Raw genomic sequence first — 20,894 nt, 5'->3', positions numbered from 1 at the left:
CTTTGAATATTGGCCCCCACTCTCTTCTGGCTTGTAGAGTTTCTGCCGAGAGATCTGCTGTTAGTCTGATGGGCTTCCCTTTGTGGGTAATCCAACCTTTCTCTCTGGCTATGCTTAACATTTTTTCCTTCATTTCAACTTTGGTGAATCTGGCAATTATGTGTCTTGGAGTTGCTCTTCTCGAGGAGTATCTTTGTGGCATTCTCTGTATTTCCTGAATTTGAATGTTGGCCTGTCTTGCTAGGTTAGGGAAGTTCTCCTGGATAATATCTTGCAGAGTTTTAACAACTTGGTTCTATTCTTCCCGTCACTTTTAGGTACACCAATCAGACACAGATTTGGTCTTTTCACATAGTGCCATATTTCTTGGAGGTTTTGTTCATTTCTTTTTACTCTTTTTTCTCTAAACTTCTTTCTCACTTCATTTCATTCATTTGACCTTCAATCACTGATACCCTTTCTTCCAGTTGATAGAATCGGCTACTGAAGCTTGTGCGTTCGTCATGTAGTTCTCGTACCATGGTTTTCAGCTCCATCAGGTCATTTAAGGACTACTCTACATTGGTTATTCTAGTTAGCCATTCGTCTAATCTTTTTTCAAAGTTTTTAGCTTCTTTGCGATGGGATCGAACTTCCTCCTTTTGCTTGGAAAAGTTTGATCGTCTAAAGCCTTCTTCTCTCAACTTGTCAAAGTCATTCTCCATCCAGCTTTGTTCCATTGCTGGTGAGGAGCTGCTTTCCTTTGGAAGGGGAGAGGGGCTCTGATTTTTAGAATTTTCAGCTTTTCTGCTCTGTTTTTTCCCCGTATTTGTGGTTTTATCTACCTTTGGTCTTTGATAATGGAGATGTACAGATGGGGTTTTGGTGTGGATGTCCTTTCTGTTTGTTAGTTTTCCTTCTAACAGTCAGGACCCTCAGCTGCAGGTCTGTTGGAGTTTGCTGGAGGTCGACTCCAGACCCTGTTTGCCTGGGTATCAGCAGTGGAGACTGCAGAAGAGTGAATATTGCTGAACAGCAAATGTTGCTGCCTTATCATTCCTCTGGAAGCTTCGCGTCAGAGGGGTACCCAGCCGTGTGAGGTGTCAGTCTGCTGCTACTGGGGGGTGCCTTCCAGTTAGGCTACTCAGGGGTCAGGGACCCACTTGAGGAGGCAGTCTGTCCATTCTCAGATCTCAAACTCCTTGCTGGGAGAACCACTACTCTCTTCAAAGCTGTTAGACAGGGACATTTAAGTCTGCAGAGGTTTCTGCTGCCTTTGGTTTGGCTGTTGATGTTCTTCTTAATGTTAAAGTCTCTGAAAAGTATTCAGGGCTCCTTCAGCATTTAAGAAGTAGTCATCTCCATGCTTATGCATTTTTGTTTCATTTTTCCTTTCCAAACTTTCCATCCTCTTTTCAATAAAGGAACTGCATCTCGTTCTGTTGTCCAGGCTGGAGTGCAGTGGCGTGATCTTGGCTCACTGCAACCACCGCATCCTGGGTTCAAGCGATTCTCCTGCCTCAGCCTCCCAAGTAACTGGGATTACAGGGGCCTGCCACCATGCCCAACTAATTTTTGTATTTTTAGTGGAGATGGAGTTTCACCATGTTGGCCAGGCTGGTCTCAAACTCCTGACCTTCGATCTATCCACCTCGGCCTTCCCCAAGTACTTATTCTTTGTCATTTTCAAGGCCAGTCCATGAGATGCCTTATCTAATTTAACTAGAACTTACTAACAGATTTGAAGTAAGAATAACAAAATGGTAGGCACTGTGTCATCAGATTTAATTCAGTTCAATGGAAATGGTGCCTATTAAGTGTAAATCCTGTTGAAAAACATTTCAGTTAATGAAGTGTACTGTACTTAGTGAGAAAATGTAAAAGTAGGAAAAATTAATCAAAGTTATGGTAATTTATTATAATACAAACTAACAAGAAAACTCATTCTGTGAAATGAATGTATTACTTGTTTAAATAAAATATCTAATTTAAAGAAAACAAAAGAAGAAATGATAGGTGCTTATCTAGCCATACATAAACCTTAGACATAACAGGTCAGATGTTTGTGTTCATATCTGTGTATAGTTCTCTGTAAATATGTGAGTAGAGACCATGTTGATTGTGTTCATTTTTTTCAACAGGCTGAAGGAATAGAAAAATCATATTCACAGTCCATCTTATTAGATTTGACTGACAATAGGCTACAGAGTACCCTGAAAACTTTGAGTTTTTCATTTCCTCCTAATACAGTGACTGGCAGTGAAAGAGTTCAGATCACTGCAATAGGTAAGAATAGAGTATATCACCATTGATTGATTTAATTGTATACGATCATATATGTTGTTCCTGTAATTATAGATGTATTTTCTTATTGAGTCCTAATAAGAAGAGATGGCAAAAGTTTTAAATTGGGCCCAACAACTGATTATAATATGAAGGCTAGCAAATCATGTATCCTAAAACAGTTCTCAGTCATCAATGTGCATAAGAATCACCTGGGAGTCTGGTTTACTAGGTCTGGAGTGGGGCCTGGGAATCTGCATTTCAAACAAGCTCCTAGGTGTTGGTGATAGTCTTGGCTTGTAGACCACACTTTGAGTAGCAAGGCCTCACTATACTGTGACTGGAGGGAGGGGTCATTCCTAAGAGCAGAGCTTCTGGATTCTGCGGCTCTCCACCACTGGTGAATATCAGGATCTTCTAAGGAGCTCTATAAATACAGAAATGTCTAAGCTCTACTCTAGACCTACTAAGTCAGAATTGCTTGGGGTATGGCTTGGTCATGTATATCTTAAAAAGCTTTCACAAGTGATTCTGATAACCAAAGGTTGAGTACTACTGCCTAGAGCAGTTCTCTGTGCAGGATATGAGTAACCTTTACAGTAGAAAGTTACTCACTGACTTCGGTCACCTCTCCTAGTTACTTTCCGTAACATAATAGTACTTTTCAAAAATTGGCAATTTATAATTGTATAAATTTATGGGATACAAAGTGGTATTATGATTTATGAGTGCCATGTGGAATAACTAAATCAAGCTGGTTGACGTACTCATCACCAATACAACAGTTAAGTATTAAAAAAATACTTAACTGTTTTTTTTGGTGGTGGGGAGAACATTTGAAATTTGCTCTCTGAGCATTATTTATTTATTTATTTATTTATTTTATTTTTGAGATGGAGTCTCACTCTGTCGCCCAGGCTGGAGTGCAGTGGCGCGATCGTGGCTCACTGCAAGCTCTGCCTCCCAGGTTCATGCCATTCTCCTGCCTCAGCCTCCTGAGTAGCTGGGACTATAGGCATCCGCACCACGACTGGCTAATTTTTTTTTTTTTTTTTTAGTAGAGATGGGGTTTTAGCATATTAGCCAGGATGGTCTTGATCTCCTGACCTCATGATGCACCTGCCTTGGTCTCCCAGAGTGCTGGGATTACAGGCGTGAGCCACTAGGCCTGGTCTTTATTTATTTATTTATTTATTTTGATGGAGTCTCTCTCTGTCTCCCAGGCTAGAGTGCAGTGGCGGGATCTTGGCTTACTGCAACCTCTGCCTCTTGGGGTTCAAGCGAGTCTCCTGCCTCAGCCTCCTGAGTAGCTGGAATTACAGGCGCGTGCCACCACGCCCAGGTAGTTTTTGTATTTTTGGTAGAGATGGGCTTTTGTCATGTTGGCCAGGCTGGTCTCAAACCCTTGACCTCAGGTGATCCACCGTCCTTGGCCTCCTAAAGTGCTGGGATTACAGGTGTGAGCCATGGCACTCGGCCTTTCTTAGCAGTTTGGAAATGTAAAAACCTCTGTTTTTTAATTTATTTTACCTTTCTAAAGGTTTTTTTTTTTTTTTTTTTTTTTTTGAGATGGAGTCTTTCTCTGTAGCCCAGGCTGGAGTGCAGTGGTGTGATCTCAGTTCACTGCAACCACTGCCTCCTGGGTTCAAGCAATTCTTATACCTCAGCCTCCCACGAAGCTGGGACTGCAGGTGTGTGCCACCATGCCCAGCTAATTTTTTGTATTTTCATTAGAGACGGGATTTTACCATCTTGTCCAGGCTGGTCTCAAACCCCTCACCTCAGGTGATCCTCCTGCCTCGGCCTCCCAAAGTGCTGGGATTACATGCATGAGCCATTGTGCCCGGCCTAAAAGTATTTTTTAATTAAACACTGTGTCTATACAATTGGTGTTATTAGTCAGGGTTCTCCAGAGAAACAGAACCAATAGGAGATACTTATATATAAAAGGAGGTTTATTATGAGGAATTGGCTCATGCAATTATGTAGGCTGAGAGTTCCCATGATCTGCTTTTGCAAGCCGGAGACCCAGGAAAGCTGGTAGTATAATTCACTCCGAGTCCACTGGCCCGTGAACCAGGGGAACTGATGATGTAAATCCCAATCCTAGGAGAAGATGAGATGAGATGTCTCAGCTCAAGTAGTGAGGCAGGAAAAAAAGGTGAATTCCTCTTTCCTCAAGCTTTTGTCTATTCAGGCTCTCAGTGGATTGGATGGTGCCCACACACACTGGGGAGGATAATCTGCTGGACCCAGTACACTAATTCAAATGCTAGTGTCATCTAGAAACACCGTCACAGACACTCAGAAACAATGCTTGATCTAGGCATCCCTCGGCCCACTGAAGTTGACACACAAAATTAACCCTCATGAATGGTTTGTTTATATAGTTGTGCTTTACAAATAACTGAAGAAAACATTTTAATTAATGACGTCTAATAGTTTGTTAGGTCTTTCTTTCTTTTTTTTTTTGAGATGGAGTCTTGCTCTGTCGCCCAGGCTGGAGTGCAGTGGCAAGATCTCTGCTCACTGCAGGCTCCGCCTCCCGGGTTCACACTATTCTCCTGCCTTAGCCTCCCGAGTAGCTGGGACTACAGGTGCCTGCCACCATGCCCTGCTGATTTTTTGTATTTTCAGTAGATATGGGGTTTCACTCTGTTAGCCAGGCTTGTCTTGAACTCCTGACCTCAGGTGATTCACCCGCCTTGGCCTCCCAAAGTGCTGGGATTACAGGCGTGAGCCACCGCGCCCGGCCTGTTTGTGAGGTCTTTAAGGTGTTAGGACCTAAAACATGTTTTTACAGTTCTTTTATATTTTCACTGGCAGGTGTAATGCTTTTTTATTATAACCCAAACAACCAATCCGTAGGCAGAGGACTTTCTTTGGAGGCATATATAGACACACACATATATGTGTGTGTATCTATCTATCTATTTATCTATCTATCTATCTATCTATCTATCTATCTATTTTTTTTTTTTGGAAGAGACAGGGTTTAGCTATGTGTGCCCCAGGCTGGACTTGAACTTCTGAGCTCATGCAGTCCTCCTGCATCAGCCCCTTGCATAGCTGGGACTACAGGCATGCATCACTGTGCCTGGCCAATTCTTAAAAGGAATTAAATAAGCTCTCTGTTTAGGGGAATAAATTCTTTTTAAGCATCTCACACAGTGTTGGGATGCTGGGAAATGGACTACACATACACACACACACGCACACACGCACACATATGCACAGAGGGAAGGAGCCTGGCTTTTTAAATATATACCATCACTCCTTACATAGGAACGATTCTATCTGTGGTCATGGAAATACCCTGAGGCTTAATTTTTATGCTTGATGTAAAGAATGGATTTTCAAGTTTTATTTTTGCATGTTGTTTTAAAGGCCTAGTTTGTATCCCAGAATGTATGAATTTTAGCTTCCTTCTTTGAACTTTGATAGTCTATGTTCACTTTGAATATTAAATACATAGCCTGCAGTGGTAATAATATAACCTCTATTTTTTTCTTTGTATTCGCATCTAAAATTTAAGCTACGCTGGCACAGCTTCAGCCTATTCATATGAAACAGGTTCTTTTCCCTTTTTTTTCATAATTTTTAGGATCACATTTTCACTAGGTATTTGGACTTGGCATGGTATAAGTTTTCAAAATAAACGACATGGAAAGATACTGTTATCTATACAGCTTAACAATGGCAGGGCCAAAATTAGAACTCAGTCTTCATATTTCTGAATTTTTACTATTTTCCCTGAGTTGTGGTGTTAGGATGTGGGTAGAGGGTTTTTAAAGCATGTATTTTGTTTAATTTTAGATTACTAACTTTGAAGAATATTCCTAATCCTTTTGATCCTGAGATTAATTGAAATACTTGTATTTGTTGTTGCTAAATAGAACACACTGGAAAACACTACAATCCTCATTGTTTTTTAAAAAATTATTTCTGAAGTGCTTCTGGTGTATTAGTAAGAAATAAGAATAAAATTTTGTTTGCGTGAAGAATACTAATAAAACGTTTCTTTCCTGTATGAGTGATGGTGTCTTACTGATCAATTCTGTACATAAAATTGTTTTTAAAATTTTTTTTGCCTAATTTATGCCATATGCTTAACTGAGCTAAAAATGTCATCTTTCATCACACAACCTACAAGTTCAGTACCAGAACATTGTTTTTTTTTGACCAGTCTTCTAAAAGCTTGATGTAAAGTTTCAACTGTGTTCCAAGCAGTGGAATATTCATATTGCTTCAATGACAGAGGCCTTCTGTTCTCAGGGGAAGTCTCTTTGCCACCAGCAGGTAGTTGTTACTGAGTATTTACTGAATGAATTGCATGTCTTGTGCTTACAGGAGATGTTCTCGGTCCTTCCATCAATGGCTTAGCCTCATTGATTCGAATGCCTTATGGCTGTGGTGAACAGAACATGATACATTTTGCTCCAAATATTTACATTTTGGATTATCTGACTAAAAAGAAACAACTGACAGATAATTTGAAAGAAAAAGCTCTTTCATTTATGAGGCAAGGTAAGCATTTTAGAGACCTACATTTGTTCGTAGAAAAAAATTTGTTTTTTTTTTTCAGGTAGGGTTCATTCTAGACCATATTTCAAAATAGGTGGATTTTGTCTTAGGTAAGCGATGGGCTACACGGTGTTGACATGTGCAGGAAGTGCAAACAATGGAAAGCTGTTACTGTTCTTCCTTTAGCTAACTATTCACTCACTGCTGCTAAGATGTTTGTTAGTAATGGCTTAAGAGTTAGTTTCTGGAGGGGACTTGTATTATACTAAGGGATCTGAAATTTAAAACTCCTTAAAAATCTAGAGGAATACTCATTCATTCATTATTTACACATTTGTGGAGTGTTTCTTAGTGCTAGGATCAGTTCTTGTGCCAAAAAAACAGAGGGAGCCAGGGCCTGTCTTCTTAAGGAATTCGCTGCTCAGTGGAGAAGATGGTTTGTATGTAAATAGATGCAGTGCTGTGTGGTGGGGACCTTCTCGGTGCATTTAAAATGTCAAGCAGATGGGGGTTAGGGGAGAAATGTTTTTATGAAGAGGACCTGCTGGACGCTGAGGAAATACCATGCTAGTGAAGACTGTATCCTGAATCCTTAAAAGGTGGCAACTGTTCACAGGCACCCAGATCCTTTGTTTTGGCAACTTGTTAATAATAGCAGTTGACATGAGTTGAGTGTGTCCTGTGTGGCAGGCAGTGTTCTAAGCACTTTACATCTCATACCTCATTGAAGGCTCACCATTAGTATTAGCATGATCCTGTTTTTTTGCAGATGAGGAAGCTGAGGTGTGGAAAAGTTAGTTAACTTGTCCAGGGTCATATAGTCATATAGAGCTGGGATTTGGACTCTGAGCCTATGCTCTTGACATCCATACCTAGGAGGAAACAAAGAGATGTGAGACACGTTTAATGATAATGATAAAGTAAATTTGATTTTCTGAAATACTCCGAAAGCCAACCAAAAATTACAGTCTCAGTTTTTCATTTCCTTATTAGTGGACCTCTAGCACAAACTCTCTGGCTATTTCTCTGTGCACAATTTGTATGATATATCCTGTCCATCAAATTCATGAGGATTAGAAGGGCTCACACAAACTGATTAAAAATGAGGATTCACTATAATCTAAGAAAAATGTAGTTCCACACTTTCCAGCTCCTATTTTTTTTAGTTTTGTTTTTTATAACAAATGGATTAAATGAAAAGTAGAGGCAAGCTATTAATTGATTGCTAATTTTCCACAGAAGAATTAGAAAACTCGGTAAAGACACCATTTTAATATGAGCTTTTCTTCCAGTTTCCCTTATTGTGTAGAGATTTTTTAATTCTAAACTAGTTCTATGTAATGTAATGACAGTAATAGCAACTAAGTCTGTTTATATGTTTTATGCATGTTTCATTTAATTCTCACAAAAACTCTAGGAGTAGGTGTACTATTATTATTTCCATTTTATAGATGAGGAAATTGAGGTACAGAGAGGTTAAATAATTTACCCATGGTGGCCTGGCTCCACCGTCCACCTTGTTCCTCAGAACACTATGGGATAATTCTGATTTGCAATGTTCTCTGGTTTTTAGAAGCAATGGGATATGATGGAAAGGACCAGGAATCGGGACGGGATGCTTGAGTATCACCACTGTGTAAGAAGTCTCACTGGAGGTTTTGATAAAATAGTAAGGGAGGAACATGGGATCCTGTAGGGAAGGAGGCACCGAAGGTTAGAATATGGAGTGTCAGATTAGACTGCAGTAAGCTATAAGGTGTTGGGTTTAAGTAGATGAGCTAGAGTCAGTGTCTGAAGATCTCCCTGGGATAGGATGGCATAGACAAAGGCTGAGTGGGAGTCAAGCGGTTGTGGGTCAGGAACAATGCAGTGTATGAGACCACAAACCAAGGGAGACCAGCGTTTAGAATCAGGGCTGAGTGTGGCCTGAGTTCTGATGTGGGGAAGGACATAGTGGTATATTTTCTCTTAGATTAGGGCCAGACCCTGCAGGCACTGTGACCAGCCCTGAAACGCAGCAGGTGGTTAGGTCCTCTGGGAAATTTGTAGAGCTCCAGCAGTTGGAATTTCCTGTATAGAGTTGCCCATGTAAAATTATCCTTGTTTATACACGTTTGTGGATTGGTCATGTTTTAAATATATACATACAGGAATCACCTTTTTCAAACTTTATTATAATTAAATTTAAGTGGTACCAAGTGATCTCTGTGGTATATTGTGTGCCATGCTAAAAACAAATGAGATCTTTACACATTGGCATAATGGCTGTAATTAAGGAGATAAGTAAAAATTATTTGGAATAGTCATGATTGAACTTTGTACCTTTTGAAAACAAGATTCCAATTTGTATTCAAGATTTAGTTTGGTTTGAAGTAGAAACTACATAGGGATTAGACTGGTGCTTTATAATTTGGTATATATTCTTTGGGATATTTTAATACAATAAGGTAAAATATTTTAGAAAATGCCACATAACTCCATATTTATATATGCTTTATGAGCTGTAACTTTGGCTAATCAAATATTAATGCTTTAAAAATATAGAATAAATTTTACATAGCTTGAAACATGTAAGCAGTGAAAACTCATTCCTTAAAAATAATTTCAGTAGGTGTCTTAGATACTTTCGCTGTCAGCAGCCATCCTACAAAATGAATGGTCCAAATCCTCAGTATCTGTTGTTTTCCCAAAGCAGGTCAGTCCTGGCCAGGTAGGTGGCCAGACTGTAGTTTTTCGAAGTAACCCAGTGAGGGTCTCTACTGATTGCTTGAGATCCCTCCTCACATCTGTTGGTTGTTAGAAAGTGCAGTGGCCAGAGTGCAAAAAAAGCATTGTTCTCTAAATGCCAAGTAGTCCTTCCAAGTGTTGAGAATGCTGAGCACTACAGCTGTAAAGTAGGCGAGTCTCCTCTTGGGAGGAAGTAGATTGGAGCATAGCACTGGCTGGAGGCAGTCAGACCTAGGCTTGCATCCTGGCTCCCACCTTGGACCAGGTTCTTAGTCTCTCCAAGGCTTGGTTTTCTCACCTGCAAGACAGGGATAGTAAAAGAACCCGCTTGGATAATAAAAGAACTCCTTGTTTTGAGGAGTCAGTGAGATATGTCAGCATTTTATTCAACACATAATAAGTGCACAACGAATATCAGCTATATTAGAATTGGTTGCCTCTAACTAGGGAGTTAGGGGTTAATGTCAGCGAATAAATGCTGTCCATTCTCCCTCTAAAAACCGATATGAAATTCTTCTACTTCTCTCCATCCCATTGCTTATTGTTCTATACAAGCACGATTGCTCACTGGACCACTCCAATGGCTTCCTGAGTAGTCTGTCTTTTTCTGTGTTCCCTTCCCTTCAGTACATTCTCCATATAATATAAAAGGGATCTTTGAAAACATCAGATCTTGTCACTTGCTTGCTTATGATCCTGCAGTGGGCTCCCAGCTTCAGCCTACAGGGTCCTGGGTGACCTGGCTTGGCCTCCCTCCTTAGCCTCATCTGGAGCTGGCTGTGTCTGGAACACTTTGAGCTCTGTGCTGCTTCGGGGACATGGTGCTTGCTCTTCCTTCTCCTGGCATGCTTTCCCCCTAGATCTTTCCATGGCTACTCCTTTTCATCATTCAGTTGATGTTTGCCTCAGAGTGGCCTTCCCTGACCACTTAGTAACTCTAATTTGTACTACTCCATTTTATTTCTTCACTTAACATTATTTAAAATTATCCTATCCATCATCTGTCCATGCATTTAGAGGGGGAGCTCTGTGACAGTGGGGACCATGTTTGACCTTCATTGTATAGCTATGTGGGCACTTCAATAAATCCAGAATGGGTGAATGACTTATTATCAATATTAACTTTTTTGGACTTTAGGTCCATCATCCTAATGTGAATATTGGGTCCAGAAGATCTCTGAAGCGCCCCACAGTGTAGTATGATGATCTCTGGGCACTAATGGATCTACCTGGCCTTGGCATTCTCTTTAGCAGCTAAGAAGTGTGACCAGTGATTTCCATGTGCTACTCTTTGAGCTGGTGAAGTGGCTGATGAAAGTCAGCACAGTGGAGCTTCCCCAAAATACATCATCTCACAAGCTGAACTAAATTATATTTCAAAGTATTGGACAAAAGCTTCTTGGTATAATGCTTTTCATTATGAAATCAGTGTCTCATTTCAGAGTCTCTCTTTTTTCTTTTGCCATCACATTTGCCAAAGTCCTTTAAATATACCGTAGTTGTTTTTATTTTTTTAAGAAATTAAAGTAGCTTCGGTGTGAGTCATGGTTATATTATTTAAATGTCATTTATGGAACAGCGCATTGTTTTACTTAAATCATGCTTGGCCCAGGAGTTCTGTAACCTAAGCCATTATTTTGTTGGTGGAAACAACAGCTACGTCATTGAATGAATTGTCTTTGCTGTCAAAAAGGGAAACGGAACCATAACATGAAAACTGTTTTTGATAAGGACTGGAAATCCTGAACCTGTTAATTGAAGATGTAAACCATTTGTTTTCCTCAGAGATTTAAATCATAGGGCTTGCAGTTCAACTTTTTAAAGTGAGACTCAAACCAAGTCTAATTGAAAACATTTTATTTCCTCCATTGAAATAAAACAAGAGAAAGAAGGCTTCAGAATTCGGATGTTGCCATTGGTCACAAGTGTGGCTAGTGGCCATAGCTTAAAAAACTGTGATGTTCTCACTTTCCATTTCATGTCATAGAAAGTAAGCAAGTTCATAATGATTTCTTTTAATACAGAGAATTTTTTTATCAGCTTATTACCAGAGAAAATTCTTGAAATAGTCACAAGTAGCCGACTTTACTTCTTTTATTTACATGTAATTTTGACACTTAAGGTAAATCAAGTTAAACTATGTTTAGAATGTTACTTTTTCATTTGTTTGTGAACAGTGTTTTTATCTTTATTATAATAAAGTTTGAAATTTTACATTCATGGCTCTTCCAAAGAAAATTTGTAACCCAGAACAGGATGTGTCTTATCTGGCCCTTTATGAAGGGCTCATGGGTTTTTATCCTAATAGCCTCTGGACTTCTGCATTTCAATTTTCAGAAGTCTATGAAAGTTCTGAGCATATGTTTGCTTTTCAAACTCAAGAGCTGTTCCTAAAATGATTATCTTAAAGGTGATACTCTTTTCATAAACTTTTGGAGAAAGCTATGTTTTTGCCTTTCTTGTCTATTGTGATGTAAAGTCTCCAACTTAGATGACTGCACTGGAAAGCTGAATTGTATTAACAACAAACATTATAGACAAGTCATCAGTGTCCTGTTTTGAGAGGGAGTCTTGCTCTGTTGTCTAGTCTGGAGTGCAGTGGTATGATCTCAGCTCACTGCAACCTCTGCCTCCCAGGTTCAAGTGATTCTCCTGCCTTAGCCTCCCAAGTAGCTGGGACTACAGGTGTGTGCCACCACACCTGACTATTTTTGTGTTTTTAGTAGAGATGGGGCTTCACCATATTAGCCAGGCTGGTTTCCAACTCCTGACCTCAGGTGATCCACCCGCCTTGGCCTCCCAAAGTGCTGGGATTACAGGCATGAGCCACTGTGCCTGGCCCTGTTTTGTTTATGGAATGGAAATTAGGCTTAATACACTGGGACGATTTGGAGGACAAACAGCTGAGGGATCCACAATGATGCATGCTGGTTTAAGATGAGGAAGGAAACCTCACAGGAGACTCCCACAAGGAGACATATGAGTTCTCTCTAGGTTCCGAATTTCTCCCTTACTTTTTCATGGGAGCAGAGCTAGTGGTTTGGATTCTCAGTGTTATCTAAACCTGCTCAAGAAATTCACTGCAAAACAGTGGTTGTCTGTGGCCTCTTCTCTGGGCTGGCTGCCTCTAGTGGAAGAATGGTGCTAGTTGTTGATATTAATGGGGGAATGTTGGAGGTCAGCCACCTGAGGGGTAATTTCCATAAGCACTGATCTCATCTTCATGATCTCATCTCTGACCAGTTTCACAATATCTCATACTTGGAACTGCCGTTGTTGATGTGATCTGGGGGCGTGGAGGCACATGGTCCGCTCCTCGAGGTTGGTCTTTCTGTCACAAAAGTACCTCCTGTAGGGATTGAGGGTCTCAAACCTCTTTTCTTTTTTCTTCTTCCCTCTCCTTTCCTTCTCCTCTCTTCTTTCCTTTTCCTCTTTTTTCTTAGATTGAGTTCATAGTTAAACTCTGGCTATCTGAAGAATTTAGTCCTTAATTGAAAATTGAGGGAGAATGCCCTGGACTCTCTTGCTGATTTGTTTTGTGAACATTAATTATTTTGCTTCTCTGTGATCCCTGGCTGCCTCTGAAAAATGAGATAATATACTGCATTTTTAAAGTTTATGTGAAAACTAAAACATGATAAAATGAACTAGAGTAGTGATAATGCCTATCATTTAATTTTTTCCCACTTTTGTTTATGTTTTGAACATGTAGAACATTAACATGCTTCCAAAAGACAAACTGATTTTGAGAAGTATATTCAAAAGAATATATCTTCTTCCCCTTTTCTTTTTCCCTACTCCTCATTGGTAACTGTATCAGGCAGTTCTTGCATTACTATAAAGAAATACCTGAGGCTGGGTAATTTATAAGAAAAGAGGTTTAATTGGCTCATGATTCTGCAGGCTGTGCAGGAAGCATAGCGCCGGCATTTCCTTCTAGGAAGGTCTCAGGAAGCTTATAATTGTGGCAGAAGGCGAAGTGGGAGCAGGCACATCACATGGTGAAAACAAGAACAAGAGAGACAGTGTTGTGGGGAGGTGCCACAAACTTTTAAATGACCAGATCTTGCGATAACTCACTATCTCAAGGACAGCACCAAGATCCAATCACCTCCTACTGGGCCTTACCTCCAACATTGAGGATTATAATTGAACACGAGATTTTTTTTTTTTTTTTTAAAGACAGGGCTTCTCCCTTTGTCCAGGCTGGAGTGCAGTGGCACACTCATGGTTCACTGCAGCCTTGACTTACTGGGCTCAGGTGATTCTCCCACTTCAGCCTCCCTAACAGGTAGGACTACAGGCACGTACCACCAGGCTAATTTTTTTTTTGTTTTGGTATTTTTGTAGAGACAGGCTTTTGTCATATTGCCCAGGCTGGTCTCAAACTCCTGGGTTCAAGTGATCCACTCGCCTTGGCCTCCCAAAGTACTGAACCTTGGCAATAGGTGAACCTTGGCGCCTGGCCTCATTTCCCGTTTTTATTACACAGAAGGTAGTATATCTAGATGTACTATTTTATACTTTGCCTTTTTCACTTAACAGTGTATCCAGGAAATTACTCTGCATCAGTTGACCGAGATATTCCTCGTTCTTTTTTTCACAGCTGCATAGTACGGCATCATGTGTATGTGCCATAGTTTATTCAGTCAGTCTCCAGTTTTTGGGCACTAAGATTGTTTCAGTTATGTTACAATTACAAATAATGCCGTAATGAATAATCTTCTGCATATATATTTTATTTTTGTATTGTTGGAGGTGTGTCTTCAGGGTAGATTCCTAGAACTGGAATTACTGGGTCGGGGGGTAAGGTCATTCCCCTACACGGTAGTTATACCCTTCTGAATTCCCTCTAGCAGTGGATCAGTGCTGGTTTCCATACAGCTCACCCAACAGAAGGAGTGATCAAAATTTTGAATCTTAATGCTAATCTGATGGGAGAGAAATGGTATCTCAGTGTAGGTTTAATTTGAGTTTCTTCTATTATGAAGTTGAACATGTTTTCTATATTGAAATTTGTCTTTTTATTTTTGTCTTTTGTGACTCATCTCTTTTGTCTTTTATTCACTTATTTTGTAGGACTTTTATCCTTTACCCTACTTTTAAAAGTTCTTTGTATATGTATATACATGTATGTAATAACATATAAACATACACAAAATTACATAATATTGATATTAGCTGTTTATCCATCTTATATGTTGAAAATATGGTCTTTTAATTTATTTGTTATGCCTTGCTTATAGTTTTTTTTGCCTTGGAATAGTTTAAAAACTTAAAAAAAATCAAATGCATCAATTTTTTTATTTTATTGCATCTGGTGCTTAGAGAGCCTTCCTCTACACCTGTTAGAGAGTAATGCCTATTGTTTGTTGAGAGCTTTCCATGTAAAAGGTGCTATACTGAGGACTTTTCTTCTTTTATCATGTTTAATAATTGGAAGAGCTCTGTGATTTACCAGGAGCCAGTGACCTTGGAGCCAGTGAGACGTTGGCTGCTCAACTTCACTCCGTCAGTGGTGTGACCTTGCACATGATGTCTGTATGCGCTGAGTTTCAGTCTCATTATCCGCAAAAAAGGGAATAATAATAGCATCTATGTCAGAGGGTTCTTGTGAGAATTACCTGAGTTAATCCTGCAAAGGACTTTGAACAATTCCTGACATTTAATGAGTGCTAAATGAAAGTTGGCTAATTACTGTACCATAATAATTCAATTAGAAACATAAAGGGTATAATCTAATGCTCCCTTCTTCAAATTGAGTAAAGTTCTGTCATCACTTTAAATGTTTATATTTCTTTTACCATAAGTTTTAAATATCACCGTGAAACAGAGTATCTTGTTTTCTTTTTTTCTTTACGCATTTTGTTTTATTGTAACTTAAATCAGATACTTAAATCTATCTAGGGTTTCTTTTTGAAAGACTCAGGGAGAAATTTGGGACTTGAAGGTGAGAGCACATTAACTGTAATTTCAAACCATTAATGCTTATGTTTCGTTAGTCAAATAAGAATTTTACTTATAGTTCTGGATGCTTCTAAAATATGATATTCATAAAGTCAAACTTGTTTATTACTGCAGTTCATTGGGGAATGATTTCAACATTTTACAAATGAGTATGGTTGCCCAGCTTTGCCATGGCCGTGCTGCAAAGCTCAGGTTGTGTGCCCTTATCTGCTAATAGTGGAATCCTGTAATTTTTAGAAGGATTTTTGGCTATCAGACAGTCATTGATAATTCCTTGAGCTGGAAATGTTCCTGCTAATGCTTGCTTTTTTAGTGATAAGTTATTGCTGTCTTAACTTTATTTTTAGCAAGTTAGTTTATTGCGAGTTGTTTGGTGAATCCTTTAGTGTTTGGCCTATGTTTTCTCACACTGGACTTTGAGATCTGTGTGCATTGCTTTGCATATATGAAACATCTGCTTTTTATTTGCAATCACTTATTTGTAACTATTTGCAAATATGACACATCTGCTTTTATTAATGCAGATACATAAGCCTTAACCCCCTCCCTAATTTACTTCTGTAATGATGCTTCATTGCCACCACTAAATGTATATATATGGAAACATGGAATTGCTGGGTAGGCAGGCAAGTTGGTTTTTTTGGTTTACCTCAATTGGCGATGGCCCCAAAATTTAAGGGCCACTGTCTTAGATTATTTAGCATTTCCTCCTATGTATTGCTGGTCTAAGAATAGAAAATGCTTTCATTTTCTACTTTGGCCTTAAACTTTAATTAATGATACCCTACATAGTATTTTTCTTGTGTAGCAAACAATTCTAGATTACTAAGCATTGAAACAATTATGGTGAACACTAGAGAGTTAAATAAAAGTCTGCCTTTAATTTGCGTGAGTGGCTTAGGAAGTCATCATCTATTGCCCATGGTGATCTTTTAAATTTACCTTTACATTTGGGGATACGCACAGGTTTTTTTTTTTTTTTTTTTTTTTTTTTTTGAGATGGAGTTGTTTGCTCGTTGCCGGTGGGCTGGAGCTGCACATGATGCGATCTGGGGCTCACTTCAACCCCTGCTTCTGGTTCACAGCGATTCTCCTTGCCCTCAGCGCCCGGAGCGTGGGATACAGGTGTGTGCCACCATGCCCGCCCGGCTACTTTTTGTATTTTTAATAGAGATGGGGTTTCATCATGTTGGTCAGGCTGGTCTCAAACTCCTGACTTTAGGTAATCCACCTGCCTCGGCCTCCCAAAGTGCTAGGATTATAGGTGTGAGCCACCACACCCGGCTGGGATATCACAGTTTTTATTTTATGCATTCTGCTTGAAAAGGCCTGGATTTTAAATTTCCAACAGCACTTAAAATAGAAGCTACTCAATATTAGTTCTTGGTTTGATTTCTTCTTTCCCCCTCTCTGCCTATATTTCCTCGATATGAAGTCATAATTAGAAACTTTCATCCATTACAAGTTAATGATTACTTTGAAGATCTGTCCATTTTTATGTCTTTAGGTTACCAGAGGGAACTTCTCTATCAGAGGGAAGACGGTTCTTTCAGTGCTTTTGGGAATTATGACGCTTCTGGGAGCACTTGGTAAGTGTTTTTGCCAACTGAACAAATCTGTGTCATGGAATGGGCTTTCACTAGGTCACAATAACCATGAAATTGACAGATATATCTCTATATATTGTAGACTGGGAGGTTGCTTTAAAAAGAAAGAAATTTTCTTTTAAAGTATTATTTTCAAACATTAACAAATCAAATGTTTTATTTAGAAAAGATAAGTTATAAATCCTCTTTGTGTGTGTGTGTGTGTGTAAGAAACAGAAATAAAAATACTTTATGATGATGGTGCAGCTGATAAAATCAGTTAGAAATGCCGGGTGATTGTGGCACAGCTTTTTTCTTAATCTTCCATGACTAATACAAGTGTTGTGTTAATGCAGTCAAGGTAGTTTCTTTAAGATTTTATGTGTGTGTGTGAAAAACAAACACTGATGGAATTAAGTATGAACGGCCAGTTTCCTCCAGACTGGAATCTCTATGTGGCTGATTTTGGATGATTAATCTTTCTTCTTGTACTTATCTTCAATGTCCTATTTTACTCAGAAAAAGATTAACTCACTGTATCAATCAGGATAGACTAGGAGTGCTGTGGCAACAACCAACCTACTCAATCTAAGCAATTAACAGTGAAGGGATTTCTTGTTCATGCTGCCTTTCCATTGTGGTCAGCAGGGGGCTCTGCGGCTGCCAACATGTCCACGTCTCCAGTAGGAGGCTCCAGGTTTGCCACAGCCCGGAAAGAGGAGGCTGGAATCTATAGCACTGGCAATTAGAGACTTCATCCTGAATGTATCATTTCTACTCATTTTGTCCTTCTCAGAGCTGGTCACATGGCTATGCCTAACCTCATTGGGGCAGGAAAGTGAATTCCTCTGTGTAACCAAAGTAAAAGAGAACTGGATATTATTGAATATTAGTAATGTTTACCACACGAAACTTTATATAACATGAAACAGATCTGCTTCACATTTTCTCTTGGCCTTGGCCTGAGTCAGGATATAGAACCATAAATAGAAAGCTTTCAGTGTTTTAGTGCTTGATGTTCTTTTTACCTCAGTATAGTGTTTTGTAGCAGGGACTGGCCAACTTTTCTGTAAAGGGTCAGATTGTAAGTATTTCAGGCATTTCGGGCCACGTAGAGTCTCTGTTGCATGCTCTTCCCTCTTCCTCCCTCTCCTCCCTCTTTCTTTCCTGTCTTTGTTTTTTTCTTTTCCTTCTCCTTTTAATTTGGCAGGTGGGGGCTGGGGTGGTGCACACATAAACAGGCCCTGAGCCGTATTCAGCTTGAGGGCCAGATTTGGGTCAGGCAGATTTGGCCCACAGGCTGCAGTTGGCTAACTCCCCTTCTATAGGAGAGAAAAATATTTCCCCCACTTGAAGTACTACAGTTTGCTTGTGAACTATGTGTACATTCTTCATCCACAGCTTTGGGGTTGAGTGAAGTGTGTTGGAGCTCTTCTTTGGTAAATATCTAGAACGGTCCAAAGATGAATAACCTTGGACAATTTATTTAACTCTGTTGGACTGTCAAATTCTCAGTCTACAAAATAATGGATCTGGATTACATAATTTCTAAATTCCTTTTCAAATCTGAAATTTTTGAGTCAACATGGAATTTCTTGGCCAAGCTCAAGTGGAAACCAGGTCTGCCTGCTAGAGAGAGTTGCTTACCTTGTCCCTTTGCTCTTTCTTTTTTGCTTTTTTTCTTTCCTTTGTTCTATCTTCAGTGATTCCCCCTTCGGTGAATCCTCTGATGGGGAAAAAGTGTTGTTTTGCTTGCTCAGTGTTATTTGGTGGACCTTATAAAGTGCATTTTATGTATTTTTTTTTCCCTTTTCATAAAGGTTGTCAGCTTTTGTTTTAAGATGTTTCCTTGAAGCCGATCCTTACATAGATATTGATCAGAATGTGTTACACAGAACATACACTTGGCTTAAAGAACGTCAGAAATCCAACGGTGAATTTTGGGAGCCAGGAAGAGTGATTCATAGCGAGCTTCAAGGTGGCAATAAAAGTCCAGTAACACTTACAGCCTATATTGTAACTTCTCTCCTGGGATATAGAAAGTATCAGGTATTTCATCTTTAATTTAATACATGATAGATGGGAAATTCAAGGAAGGTAGGTCTTAATGGGTCAAATATGTGTGTGGAAACTTAACAAGTTGCAATTTTACAGCACATGTGAAATCTGAATTTGAGTACTCTTTTGCTTTGCATTTGTGGCCATGTTCCAAAGTCTGAGAATAAAAACATTAACCCACTCTTTCGGAATAACTAAAATAATTCTAAAATGCTTTTAATGTATGTATTGTACTTGCTATTGGTAAGGTAAGTCAATACATGTTTTATCATTGAAAAAGTTAATTCCTGAGGGGAAAGAAAATTATTTAAAATTTGACAATGTGTTCTAGCAAGTTTAGATTGTGAAGGATTTTTTATTTCTAAAACATCATGGAACAGTTACAATATCTGTTAATTTAGTGCTGAGAACACCCATACCCTGAAAAGTGTGTTGAATGGGCATGGATGCCTGGATGAGAATGAGTATGCATGGAAAGGTATGCTGACGAGCTTAAGTTTGCTCCAGAGCTGTCCTGGTGATTGATACCTTTACTGCTTATTGCCTACTGCATTTTATGAGATCACCAAAGCCATTCTCTTTATTAGGCCCCCCACTATTTTCCTATTCTACTACTAGGCATGTAGAAGCTAAACTTTTCCTGAACTTAGAGCTGCAATAACAGAGATCAAATATAAGAAATGTATTTCTCAAGCAGTTTGCTGTTCGTGTCTGAGTTTATGATACTGAGTGGGAGAAACACTGGCAAAAGCTCTACTTTTTTTCTTCTAGGTAATGATGCCTGTTATAAAAACTGAAAAAAAGTATTATTTTCAAAATGCATGGCAAATCTTTAAATGTCAATGATCATGGTTGATTTTCATTGCCTAGGACAAGGTCAGGTGCTTCATAGACACGGAACTTATTTTTTAAATGCTTGTTTCAAAGTACTTTTTGTTTCAATATGTGGTAAGGGGTTACTTTGGATAGTAAAAAATATACTTTTTTTCTTCCAAGCCTAACATTGATGTGCAAGAGTCTATCCATTTTTTGGAGTCTGAATTCAGCAGAGGAATTTCAGACAATTATACTCTAGCTCTTATAGCTTATGCATTGTCATCAGTGGGGAGTCCTAAAGCGAAGGAAGCTTTGAATATGCTGACTTGGAGAGCAGAACAAGAAGGTAATGTGCTGGGCCCACTTGAGGTTGTTATGCATTATGAAATATATAACTTACGTGAGAAAAATTTTTAGCCAGGTTTGAAATTGATCACATCTGCATCTTTTGGTGAAAAGTAAAACACACAATGAGATCAGGATGGGCCTGACATGGCCACAATACTTCTGGTCTCCCCAGGGTTTTTTTTCTACAGAATTTCAGGGCTCAGATGTCTCTTTATTCTAGATATATCATGCCCTATGTCACTTACCCTTTGAGTGTCTGATACTATTTCAGGTTTGGCAGCCTTGTAGTTTTCTAAGACCTTGGGTTCTGGACAGACTTAGATTCAAATTCTGGTTCTGCAACTTACCTTTATGAGGTTCGGTTTTATCAACTGTAAAGTGGGAGTAACACCTATTTTAGAGTGGCTGTGAGGATTAATGTGCAATGCTGCTGCATAGCAAATGCTCAAAAATAGGAACTAAAATGCTAATTAAAAGAAATGTGAATACCAAAAACGCTGCTAATAAGTGGATTATGTGTATTTTATATATAAAGTAGACAGGGATCCAGGTGTGTGTGTGTATGTGTGTGTGTGCATGTGTAAGAAACAGAGAGATGGGAGTGGG

General features: G+C 39.2%; 1 protein-coding gene across 1 annotated transcript in view; it reads left to right on the top strand.

The window, feature by feature from the left end:
* CD109 (CD109 molecule) overlaps positions 1-20,894 on the top strand; it is a 152,841-nt gene that overhangs the window by 117,069 nt on the left and 14,878 nt on the right. Inside the window, 5 exon segments of the mRNA XM_017871333.1 lie at positions 2,121-2,265; positions 6,613-6,789; positions 16,988-17,069; positions 18,887-19,115; positions 20,121-20,286. Coding sequence (XP_017726822.1) covers positions 2,121-2,265; positions 6,613-6,789; positions 16,988-17,069; positions 18,887-19,115; positions 20,121-20,286 — 799 coding nt within the window.

The sequence above is a fragment of the Rhinopithecus bieti genome, unplaced genomic scaffold (genome assembly GCF_001698545.2).
Source record: "Rhinopithecus bieti isolate Rb0 unplaced genomic scaffold, ASM169854v2 scaffold_4709, whole genome shotgun sequence".
Taxonomy (NCBI): domain Eukaryota; kingdom Metazoa; phylum Chordata; class Mammalia; order Primates; family Cercopithecidae; genus Rhinopithecus; species Rhinopithecus bieti.
Note: the sequence above shows the minus strand (reverse complement) of the source record. Positions and strands in the feature narration are given on the sequence as shown.